Consider the following 13,503-nt stretch of genomic DNA (forward strand, 5'->3'; position numbering starts at 1 on the left):
TTTGCCATTAAGCTATATCTATGTCTGATGTCTCACAAGCTACATGCTAGTTCAAGGCTATAAGCTCATTCACAATGAAGCCGATCTGTTGCTGTGTGGCCCTGGAACAAGCATGCAACTCATAAGGATGAGGACTGCCTCTACGGTAGAGGTATTTTATATCACCACAAACTTATCTTATACAGTAAGCAAAATACAGGCTATAGATTTGAACTGCAGACTAATAGCCATCGGTTGTCTCACATACACTTTCAACACAGGAATCCTCCAATGATGTTATCAAAAGTAATTTCTCTGTACAGATATTTGTGTGGAGCTGATTTTGCAGCAACATCATTAGGTCTCTTTATTGGTCTTCATTTTCCCAGAGAGCAAACATATGCTATGTATCGCTTAATGAGATTTCCAATATCCGTTTATGGCTGTTCTCCATCCTTTTTCCTTACTACGGTGCTGGCTGTGCACTATGGGAATTGGAGACATTTCTCCTCATTACTCGCCATGTGACTCCCCTGAGACGCAGCAACAAGTGCAGCCGCACATTCATTCATAACAAAAGGTGTCCTTGTGCTGCTGGGATTTTCCAGGCCTAAATATTGATAATGGTTGCGAAAGTTGGTATGCTGCATCGGAATATAATGTGTCATGAATAACATTAGCTCTCTCTTGTCATTATTAATTTAAAAACATTAACTAAACAAGGGTTGTCATTGCCAACCTAGTTTTTTAATTCTTGCAAACAAAAGACTATGAAAGGACACATGAAGAGTTCGGAGGTTGGAAATTAATTTTTTTAATTTTATGCATCTTATATGCCTACCCTTTAGTATCCAGGGCCGGATTTCTGGAAAGGCCCCAAAGGCCAGGGCCTTGGGCAGATGCAGTTCATGGGGGCACCTGAACCTGAAAGAGAGGTTGCTACATATGAAAGAGTAGGCTGAAAATGGGAAGGAGCACATCAAAAAGGGAAACTCATGCCCAAGGAAACTATTTATGAAAGAGAAGGCTTACAGTACATGCAGGATACACATGGAAGAGGAGGCTGCACATGGAGCGGGAGGGGCGCTGTTACACGTGTTTTATTTCCTCTTTATGCATCATTCATGTAACAGTGTAAATTGCTTATCAACCAGATAGAACTATCCTCTCTCACTACAATTCAGTCTGTTTGAGGCTCACACAGAAACAGTGACCACTCCCTCTGTGTTGTTCTGGGGTTCTGTATCAAGCATCAGCTTCCATCAAGTGGAAGGGATTTGTGCATCAACAGCTATGTTTACTGAAAATAAGCCACTTTACATACGGCTCAGAGGAAGAGGCAGCACATAATCCTGGGAAAGATCACTGCTAGTATGTTTAATAGAAGTAAGCCCGACGACCAGCTATACCGTACAGTCTGTGATGCCCCAAATCACCCTTCATCAGGTCATGTTACTAGTGAGAAACTGTAAATGATGGACAATATCAGCTAGGGACCATCATTATTGGAGGTGACGGTAAAAAAAAAAAAAAAAAGAAGGATAAAGGATTTTTAAAACGAACAAACAAACTCATCTCTTGATTGCTGTTAAAATAACATTACTAACGGAGATAACGGAAGAACCTCCCTCAATAGCACATACATTGTCACTCCCCCAACAGAACACTGAATTTAAAAAAATGTCTACATTAGAACAAGTTTAACAAACACTAGCAATAACGTAAATTATATATTAAAACTGAAATAACCTCAATGTTACTCCAAGAACCACATATAAAGTATTTCTTATTCTGCTTCAGTTCTGGCCATGACTCGTTACACACCTGACCTAATCCCAATATCGTTTGCCAGGCTACAAGACGAGTCCTTTTCCTTGATTCTCACCCGCACCTGATAAGATAATGCCAATTCATTGATAACTTACACAATGTACTTGTATAGATATTTCCCTCTTCCACCCCAACTGCACATTATTTACCAGTGTAATAAAGACAGGAGGCTGAGGAAGTGCTCAGCACTGTAAAGTGCTTAGGAGGAAGGCAGTGAGCACTTTCTACAGTGAACTTTAGTATAACGTGTGGGATGACGAGCATGCACACTCGCAGTTATCCAAAGTAACCAACCAGATTTCACTTTATATTAGTTTACTAGCGGACCCACGGTGTAGCATACGCCGCATAAGAGGGTAGCGGGCAAAAAGGGGGTATTGGGCACAGCGGCGGTGAGGGGGGTTGGACCCCCCTCCCTCACCTGGGTCCCCCATCTGCGCTACCCCTCCAGCTTAAAGAGAAACTCCGACCAAGAATTGAACTTTATCCCAATCAGTAGCTGATACCCCCTTTTACATGAGAAATCAATTCCTTTTCACAAACAGACCATCAGGGGGTGCTGTATGACTGATATTGTGGTGAAACCCCTCCCACAAGAAGCTCTGAGGACCGAGGTACTTCTGGCAGTTTCCTGTCTGTGAACCCTGTTACATTGTGGGAAATAGCTGTTTACAGCTGTCTCCAACTACCAAAACAGCTACATCACCTGCCAACAGTAAAAATGTCACCATGTAATACATGTCAGACTATAAATCAGGGCTTTAAAATATTGTACAATGGGCAAACACTGACTAAATCATTTATACATAATTATTGTAAAAATGAAGCACTTTTTTTTTTTTATTATTTTCACTGGAGCGCCTCTTTAAGAGGTAGCGGGCGGGGATGACTCACCTCTTTGGCACAGCGGTGTGGAGGGGGGGGTCCCCCCTCACCTGGGTTCCCCATCTGCGCTCCCCCTCCAGCTTAAGCTCAGCAGCAGCCGCCACCATTAGTAAGAGGCAGCTGGCGGGGATAACTCCCCTTTTCCGCGTTCCAGCTTGCGTTCCACCGTCGTCACTTCCTGCAACGCCACCCACTGTATTGTAAGTGACGACAGTGGAACGTACGCTGGAACGCGGAAGAGGTGAGTCATCCCTGCCCACTGCCTCTTACTAATAGCGGCGGCTGCTGCTGAACTTAAGCTAGAGGGGAAGCACAGACGGGGGACCCAGTGCTGCTGAACTTAAGCTAGAGGGGAAGCACAGATGGGGGACCCAGGTGAGGGAGGGGGGGTCCGACCCCTCTCCCTGCCGCTGTGCCCAATACCCCCTTCCTGCCCGCTACCCCCTCCAGCTCGGCGGCAAGTGTAGGACCGCCCTTGGGGCAGGACGCTACTTCTTGCTTGGACCGGCCCTGGGGCAGGGCGCTACTCCTTCTTGCTTGAAGGTTGAGGCACGAAGCCTAATATATATATATATACATAGATAGATAGATAGATAGATAGATAGATAGATAGATAGATAGATAATTGTCACAGCCATTAGGCCTAGGGTACGCTACATTTAGATCACGCTTTTCTCCTGATGATGGACTCAAAGCGCCAGAGCTGTAGCCATTGGGGTGTGCACTATAGGCAGTAGCAGTGTTAGGGAGTCTCCTCACTGAATAGGTGCTGGCTTGCTGAACAAGAAAAGCTGAGATTCAAACCCTGGTCTCCTCTTTCAAAAGGCAGAGCCACCAATCACTAATCCAGCTACAGATCCCTAATCGCTGCAATCGATCAGTGTTTTTGTACAGTGGTTTTACAGCATTTTTAAAAGCAATTTTATATGGTACTAGAGATCTGTAAAGCAACCTCGATTAGTGATTAGCGATTTATGTTTCTTGTTTTTCTGTGGTTCAGGTAGCAAAATCGTTGGAAAATGGCTTTTGTACAGCGATTGAAAAGCGATTTTGCAGCACTCCTATATTTTGCATTGCACCACATTTGCTCCAAAAATGCTGCAGGGCCCACAATTGCGATTTGGCAAAATTACAATAGCTTCCATGGGGACACCTCCAATCCCCTTCATTAGCCTAGCGCTTTTGGAATCCCCTGCATTTGCCAGCACTTCCAAAGCGCTGCTGAAAGTGCTCTACAGTAGTGAGCCCCAGGCCTTAGAGACAGTTGCTGATTGGCTGTACCATTGCAGAAGATTTTTCTTTGCCTTAAGCAATTTCTCTTAGCAGACGACACTAAATGCACCACAAGCATATTTCTACCCATAGAGGGGATCTGCAGAAGGCAGCCCTAGGCATTTTTTCCCCAGCTTCCCTGCATGTAGTCATTTAGATAACCAATTATGAGATTTTTTTAAATTGCATTTTCACATTTTTTTTCCTCTAACTTTCACACAACTTAAAATAACAATTGCCTGTAATTAAGGAAGCTGTCCACATTTTGCAGTCCCATAGAGAAGCAGTCCCATAGAGATGCTTTGTCATTCTCCCACACAACAAGAATTCGAACGCTGATAAGAATAGAGGTAGAAATACAGAGCAGATGGAATTTTAGGTATAGATGACATACTTATGCTGCTATGAAGGATGTCTCATACCACACTGCAGCTATTTTCATATCTCATGCTATTAGTCATTTTCTGGAAGCTACAAAGTGATATTGCTCTTTTACAGACATTTTCTGTATAATTAGGCAGCTAAAACAGGAGATATTAGCAAAGTTTTCTGTCTCCGAGAGATCGATCGGGTAATGCAATTCTGAAATCTCATCCCACTGCTTTTTTGGTAAATTTATACTTATCTCTCTTTATAAAGGAACTTCAGTTAGGAACTGACAAATAAGGAAGAAAGCCTGTTCCTATTTTATGTTGTGGTTTGCTTATAAAAACCATAAAAGGGGCTTTACATGAACAGCTGGTGACTTGACTGAAAGCTCATTTTCCTTCCCTATGACTCATAGCTAACACTTCTGCAGAACAGCCAGGGTACCTTTCCACACAGTAACATCATTCATGATAGTTTACGGTATGTAGAAGTAAAGATCTCTTTGTGATGGCTGTACAATGTATAGCTGTAATGTCACAGCGTCTCACAATACATGTCTGCTGGGCTTGTTCAGTGACACAGAAACACACAGCGGTCTATATCAGATCCAGATGATCTTAGTGCAGGACCAGACATTCTGAACTACTGTCACTGTAACACACACAGTCCACAGCATGCCAGTCCTGCAAGCAAACTGCAATAGAAAATTGATCTGGATGTAGCATTTGATGCACCAAATGCCATCTTGTAAAGCTTGATATTGATCACACTTCAGCAAAAACCTGACCGACAACTGGTGAAACCACTGCCTAGCTAACACAGCTTTACACTCTGAACCGATAAATTGTCTGAATGTGACTGGATGTTCATCAATGAGTTAGGAAAGGATCGGTAGATCTCTGATATATTTCAGCGTAACTAATAAAATATACCTTTAAAAAAAAAAATCACCCACTGCATTGTGAATTGCCCTTTTTTAAATGTTTGCAATAAATATATAGAATGTACACAACTAACGGCATCCTTTAGCTTCTCTTCTTGTTGAAATGACACAGCAATTTTACTGAACAGAAAGGTGTCCACACTTTCCCTATCCCATTATCATCCACGCATGAAGAGGAGCTGTGAGTTAGCAACACCCATTCTCTCCCCCACCTACCTACTTCCTCCACCAAGACAACAGCTCTTTGTGGCCAGCATTGCAGCTACAGGAGAGTCTTATAATGCCATGACCAACACCTACCCCGTCACCACCCCATTAAACCTTATCCAATGCCCATCCAGAGCTGTTCCCAGTCAGCCGCTAACACTACTTGGTTTGATTACTAATTGTTCCCCATTCAGATTGATACTCAGTGCCCATAACTACTCCGCCTCCACACTGACCGCCCCCCCCCCCCCCCCCTTCTCCATTCCTCAATCAGATTTAACTTCTGATCCTAGCCTGCCATTGTTAACCCTTTCCATGCTACTTGAAATTATTTTTTTTTTCTAGAACTGGCCTACTGTTGCCATTCCTGATCTGGCTAATGGTGCCGATACATGGTACAGTTTTTTCATCCAATCTTACCATTTCTATGTAGCATAGGGTTAATTTCAGCGAATATACTGAAAGGATAATTTAGGCAGTTCCCTTATATTACCTAGAAATGGTAAGATTGGATGAAAAAAAAAGTGTACCATGTATGGGCATCATAAACCAGACCTGAACTGATCTTGTTATAAAAAAGAAAAGTTAGTGGAGTATGATACTAATTTCTTTACACTTTGTAAATCACTTCCCCAGCCTGAGCCCACAGAACAGGTGTTCTGATTCTGTTGACTGCATACTTGCTGCAGGTGCGTGCCTCATTTCCTGTCCCCAGGACCACCAAGGTTCATGAAATCCACAAATACTACACTATGCTGCCAGATAAGAACAGTAGTAACCCGCTATAGGCTCTCCTTCACTGTAATGATTTCTGATTTTCAAGTGCATCTTTTTTATGTATTAGTTCTACATTAGTTCTATATGTGGTGTTTATACATTTGGCCTGTATGCATTAATACTACTCATAGGACAACACCGAAACGAAATCTCATTAAGCACTACGGGCTGCTATATTTGCTTATCACTGATCTGTGCACTTCCTTATAAGTATCTTAAACAAGGTCATGTGTGTATGTGTGTGGAGAACGATATCTGACGTAACGATCTTTCAACATCCTGTAAAATAAATGCAGCTCTTACAGCCAAATTAAAGAGAAGATATACCGGTACATACAAAGATGCCTTTACTGCAGCCTTCCTACTCCTTTGCACACTATTTTTGGCAGCTGGACTGAGCAACTGCCGCTCAGTAAGTGCTTTTGAAAATAAAGAAAACCCAGAGAATCCCCTATAAGGAGATGGACTAGACTAAAATCAGTCAGATTTTTACTACCTTGTGACAGCAACATAGGACAAAAATCATTTACTGTGTATTTTACTTTGGGACAAATGTATACCTTATAGGTATGTATTGTAATTGTTACAATTTTCATGGCAGTGGGCCTTTAGGTACTAAACAGGCCCTTCTCTGCACCTTCTTGAAGGCCAGCATATTTTTTGTGAACAAGTGCCCAAAACTGGTGTGCTCTCACTAACGCAATGTATAAGGGTAACATTTTAACTCTGCCTTACATCTATATTGCTTTTAATATAAACATGCATCTTGACAGCTTTAGCTGCTACAGATTGGTTTGCATGCTGTCATTGAGCCTACAAGGACACCCACATCTTTTTCTGTCATGGATTCACCTAATTTACAGCACACTAAATTATATGTAGCATGCAGGTTTTAGCTCACAAGCCCATAACGTTACATTTATACACATTGAGCATCATAAATCTGCCATGTAATCCATTCAATCATTTAGATTCTCTAGGCTACTTTTTCAATTGGAGATATCCACCAATGACCATGGATTGTATTAGCCTACAAAGGTTTACCTAATCTGAAAAACAAAAACAGTACTATCCTGTACGGTATATTATTTATATACGGATAAACTGGTAAAGGTTCCGAAGCCAAACCTTGTGGTACTTCACCATGAATGCTGGACCTATACAATTATGAAACATTGATCTCAATGCTAAACACAGTCTGTAAGGCAGTTTTCTAGCTAATTGTATACTGTATTTACTAAGCAAAAAAAACAATTTATACAGGGCTGACTAATATTGCTTCTAAAAAATGAAGGTGCAAGCTCAGGCTCACAACCACATGACTGCTAAGTGTAGTTGTAGGCAGTGCAATCACTTTCTATCGCTTGGCACGAGCAGTGGAGAGGCATCTTATGGGGGCACATCTGCACTCAGACGTAACATGGGGTGGTTAATTGCTGCTGGGTAACTACACCATGTGTTAAACACTGCATTAAACTGCGCTCGGTGGCCAGCAGACTAGAGGCTGATTTGTACAACAAGTGAACAGTTTAGCCTTCCATTTGACAGAAGCCTAAAGGCCCATACACACGTCGGATTTTAGCGAACGGCGGATCGCTGGTAACCAGTCTTATCACCCGAACGATAGTCTGTACACACGTCGGATTTGACGCGAAAACGTCCGAACGACGGAACGTTCAAACGACGGGTCGTTCGCTAAAATCCGACGTGTGTATGGGCCTTAACCTTTATTATGGTGTGATAAGAATCAGGCAAGGGTTGCAAATATTTGACTACTAACAGCTGACAATGCACCCGATCCAATTTACCTTTTCCCCAAGTGATATTTTCACATCTTGGCCCACTTGCAATTGACTTTTTCTCCTAAGTTTTCTCCTAGGAGATAATTTTTCAGCTTCTTTTTAAAATAACTTTTCAGCACTGTGCAATTGAAAAAAAAGTAGGTGAAAAGGTACCTTACAAATCATTTTGAGTACTTCCTTGGCTGCTGGTAGTTTAACAAGCATTGTATTGGCAAGTTGTGAAAAAAATATCACCTATGAGAAAACTCAGGAGAAACAGTTAACTGCATATGGGCCCTTAGCAATAAAATGCATTTTAAGCCTCCAGCAAGCAAGAAAATACTGACATTACTTTTTCACCTGCTTTTTGGTACTTTTTTCAATTGCAGAGTGATGCAAAGATATTTTAAACAGAAGATGAAAAATATCTACCAGGGGAAAAGTAAAATGGATCAGTCCCAATATCTGATCAATTCAGGCTAGATTTCTAGGCTAACACCCATTTTCCAAAGTTTACCACTGCCCTCTACAGTAAACTAATCCCTTTGTGTGATATATCATATTTTTTGATCCTCATAGGTACTTTTTAACATGAGCAAGGAGACACACATGCTCTTTACCCATTGCTGCATATTAGCTATTTTATGATGTGACTCTTCGCTGCATTTCTTTTTTTAAATAGAATATTCTCTGCCATTTTCAGTTTGCCCATAAAAGACATCCAGAATACACATGAGAGAATAACTGGTCCAAGCTACCATCACAATGTTTTTTGTCAGCTGTTGCGGTGCCTCCTTAGAGGGAAAGACACTAATTGCCTGCATTCAGCAAGATATGTTCATTTCACCTTACTAAATTGCAGAATAAAGCTGCCGGGTCTATTAGGAGTTAAAAAAAATGAAAACACAAATGTAATATAAAAACAGAAAAAAGTTATACTGATCTGCCCACTTTCTGATTTTACAGATGATGTCTTGGATAAAGAATTAATAATAATACTGATGCATATATTAGCAGTGTTACCCAGTTTGCATCAATATAGTCAAGGTAAATCAATATGGGGACTACAAAATGATGAGTCAAACAGAAAATGATAATAAATTGTGAACAAGGGATTAAATATTGAGTCATTTCTCATTATAGCAACTCAGACATTGGATGAAGAGCAAAACCCAAGAAAAATCACTCATGAATGCCAAGTACTCTGAGCGCATGTATTTCTGCTGTGCAGTATGGCGAGAGGGAGACTAAGATGTTCTGGCATTTAACAACTGAAAGTCATCCTTCATGGGTTAAAACCATGCACCAGTTCACGAATTAGAATAGCAAAATGGTACCATAGAGTTTGTCAGACTCTTGACCATGCTGAATGGGATCAGGTGAATTGGGGGCCCCCTATAAATCGCTATGCTAATTTAGCAACTATTGAGAACCAAGGTGTATGAACTGGGAGCTAAAGCTTGACTATACAAAATTCAGCTTTTACATAGCAGATTTGTGTCTGCAGCATAGCCGGCACTGGGCTATCGTGTAGGTCAGGATAGTGATAATGTACCTGTCACAGGAGCCCTGGTGGTCAGACCGCAAATGGCCTTCCAAGCGGTGCCAGCGCACGGATCGTGCGAACTCTGGTCGCAGTCAATGCGCAGGAACCATTGGGACAAGCCGCAGACAAACCAGAAGGGAGCCTGTGAGATATGGGTAATTACAACTTACACACGATTCCAGGGTATCTGCCACCACCACTGGTATGGGCCAGTGGACCCGATTTACTGACTGACTGGTCCTGCAAATAAAAAAAATGGTTAAAACACGCTGTATTCTGTCTAGCCAACAACAAACAATAGTAACGTCTCTTCAGAGGTCTGGTTCAGTTGTGTGCGTGCTGAATAGAAGGGTAGCTAGAACAACAACTGACGATAGCGTCGGTTTATTGAAAGCAATATAAATAATATACAGACAATTATTAAAATCAACAATTATTAAAACAGTAATAGCCAGTATAAAAAATAAAAGGGAGAAAATACTTAGGGTTTGTGGAAATATGTCCTTTTGTGGGAAGAATCATAAAGTCCAAGCAAAACGGTTTCAAGTTCTGCCAAGTTCTTTGTTCCAGAGATACATTCAAAGTTCAGCAAGTTTTAAAATCCAAACAAAATGGAGGATGTCCTTTGATTCAATTCAGACAAGATGGCCGCTAGCCATGTGCCCTTTGTTTCAGCTCCGGCAAGATGGTCACCACTTGTTCCTCACGGTGGCCGTGTGTTCATGAAGATGGAAAATGGAGGAATGCCTGAGGGGTTCCTTCCAAAGACTTTTGAACAATGCCCACCTTTGGGTGGAGCCTCAAGTACAGCCCAGGGGTTGGACAGGGGCGGTGAGCCCCCTGGCTGGGTGCTCTCTGCCCACCAAATATGACATTTGTCATATCTCGGCTTACGCTTTCCTCACACACATGACCATCATATTTTCATATTTCTCAGACTAGGCCAGTTCATATGATACCAAACTTGGGCATGTTTGCATGCCCGGTTAAAAAACAGTGGAATCCCCCGAATTCTGGTTATGCCAGTGGCCGAGATTTAATATCAAAATACTCACAAGATCCGGACCAGCAGAATGATATAACTTTCACATTCCTCACCTGAACGGTATTCCTTAAATATGCACAGAACCATATACAACATTCATTTCTTCCTGCTTTTGGCTGCAGCCAGGATGTCTAGCCCCAAGCTGTGACTAGCTTCCTGGGATGCCCTGTATGAAAGGGACCTTATGGTTCCTGTAATTAGCATCTGAATGTGAAATCAGCTGGGACAAGCTTTCTGAACTCAAGGGTTTGTCCCTGCTCATAAGCATATCAAAAGAGCCATCCTGCAGTTAAGGTGATGCTATCTCTCTGCTGAGAAAAGACCGCAGACTCTCTACACAATAAATCCAGATTCTATTGATCTGGAGCACAATCGATGCAGAGAATCGAGTGCGATCGCTTTTTCTTCACGGGCGGTTCCAGGACGCGTCTGCGGCCCCGCAACCGTCCGTGACAGTACCCCTGACCTGGTTTCCTCCCCCGAATACCATTATGTTTTGTTACTGGTGCTGTGCGACTAGCACACAGCACCACCCTGCCCCCTCCTGTGCCCCCTGTAGCCCCAGTTCTGCTCAGTCATAATCTTTGACTGAGGCAGAACGTCGAATATGTGCGGGGAGGAAGTGGCAGTTCTTCCTCCCATCTGTCCGTCCATATTTCATCCCCCCTCACTCACCGCTATAGTTCCCCTTATTATTCTCTGCACACAGCACGCAAAGGAGCTGCGCTGTGTGCGACCTTGTGGTATTTAAAGGTTGGATATGTGATTCCCATGGGGAACTATAGAGGCAAGCAGAGGGGGCGGGACTAGGGACGACAGAGGGGAGGACAAGCTGCCACTTCCTCTCCGCACATATTTGTTGTCAGAACAAGGCCATAGGGGGAGCTGGAGGTGGGAGGATGGTGCAGTGTGCTAGTCACACAGCACCAGGAGCAAAATATATTAAAAGTATCGGGTTCCAGGTCAGAGGCACATTAAGCATATCAAAAGGAGGGTTAGTGTTAAGGCCCATACACACGTCCGATTTTTGCGAACCACCCATAGTTTGAACGTTCCGTCGTTCGCGCGTCAAATCCGGCGTGTGTACAGACTATCGTTCGGGTGATAAGACTGGTTTTCAGCGATCTGCCCGGCGGATCGCTGAAAACCAGTCTTATCAACTGAACGATAGTCTGTACACACGCCGGATTTGACGTGCGAACGATGGAACGGCGGAACGTTCAAACGACGGGTCGTTCGCAAAAATCCGACGTGTGTATGAGCATTAAGGCGTAACAGTAGGAGGGTTAGTGTGAGAGTAGGCTTTTAGGGTTAGTGTTAGCACACTGAAAATGTGTGAGTGTGAGTGTGTGAGTAAGCTTTCCGCTTTTACATAGTTAACAGTGTAGCCGAAAGTCAAGAGACTGTATATATTGGGTGCCGGTGCATGACTAATGTATAGCTGAGAGATGGAGTTTGATTTTCACATTACCAAAAGTTGGCCACATAGTATAATCTCAATAATAGAACATTACCAATATTATTAATATCAGCATCACCCAAGAGAATAAGCCCCTCGCAAATACGTACCCCTATACCTGCAGTGTCCAGTAACAGGGCAATGTTGAGAGTATATGCTCTAATGCAACCCCAATTAAGTGTTCTTCAAAACTGATAGAGTTTCTGCAATAGTTTGAATCTTCGTCTGCTGATTATGCACCACTCCCTGTATGTATAAAACAGTAATGATGAAGGTAGCACTGGCTTCTTTACAGCACTAGGATAATGACTCACCTGTAAAACACTTGCTTTAAAGTGTACCCGAGGTGACATGTAATATGATGAGATAGACGTGTATGTACAGTGCAAAGCATATACTGTAAATAACTAGGCTGTGCTCCTTTTCTTCTTTTTCTGCCTAAAAGAATTAATCTTTCAGGCGTGCAAGTGACAGTTTGTCTCCAGTCCGGACCTAGTCGAACTATAGAATAACCCTCTGATAAGGTATTACAGCCATAAAACGCTTGCCTATCAGTGAACAGCTTCTGGGTGCAGGGATAGATAAAAAAAGGCCAATAGTTCATATATTTTAGCTTCTAGGACACTGAAAGACTGTATCAGTAATACGAGACATTACAGAAGTAAACCTACTTTTATATTTTTGAAAAAGAAAACATAACTCTGGGATTCTAAAAAAAAGTAATTTTCAGGAATAGGGAGATAGATAAAATTGTTTATATCTCATTAGTTTATTTTCACCCAGAGTTTACTTTTTCACTTTTTGTAAGTGGTTTGGTTTATAGATCAAAAAAACAGACTTCTTCAAAATACCCAATGAGACATTTTACGGAATTTTCTACAAAATCAATTTACATTACTTGATTGACAGGCTAGATTTTTTTTTCTTTACAGTCAAACAATGAAACATTGTAAAAATCCTACTTTAAAATGCCCTAGTTCCCCGGCTGGCATATTCGCCTTTTGGCCTCACTTGGCAATCAAGGACATGGATCCAGGATTTCTGACTTCACTGCTGTAAAGTTAAAGTGGACCCAAATTAAAAATACTATATTTCAGAAATAAAATCTATTTTCTAAATAATAATAATAAATAGCAGCCTTTTTTCAGCTGCATGATGACAAATATAAAATATTTTACATTTATTGCAGGAACCCCTCCCTTCCTTTCAAATTGCCGGGATTTTTCCGGCAAACTGGTGGAGTAGATGGTGTCCGGCAATGGAGGAATTGCTAATGGCTGCCACCTGTATAACCCTAGCTATGAAAAGAGAAGGGTGAAAAGCATGCACTGAAATGCTCATAGGTTTGAAGGAGTGTTTATTTATCTTTGTATGTGTCAGAGTGGTGCAACTAAATATTTTTAATTAAAA

General features: G+C 42.0%; 1 protein-coding gene across 2 annotated transcripts in view; it reads right to left on the minus strand.

The window, feature by feature from the left end:
- The window catches only part of XYLT1 (xylosyltransferase 1), a 481,277-nt gene that overhangs the window by 437,604 nt on the left and 30,170 nt on the right, over nt 1-13,503 (minus strand). Inside the window, exon 1 of one of the 2 annotated variants that reach the window (XM_068244760.1) lies at nt 13,056-13,135. The exons of the other annotated variant lie outside the window; for it this stretch is intronic. Coding sequence (XP_068100861.1) covers nt 13,056-13,085 — 30 coding nt within the window. The 5' untranslated portion in view covers nt 13,086-13,135. Of the gene's footprint in view, nt 1-13,055; nt 13,136-13,503 lie in introns of those variants that run through there. 2 annotated transcript variants of the gene reach the window in all.

The sequence above is a fragment of the Hyperolius riggenbachi genome, chromosome 7, assembly GCF_040937935.1.
Source record: "Hyperolius riggenbachi isolate aHypRig1 chromosome 7, aHypRig1.pri, whole genome shotgun sequence".
NCBI lineage: Eukaryota > Metazoa > Chordata > Amphibia > Anura > Hyperoliidae > Hyperolius > Hyperolius riggenbachi.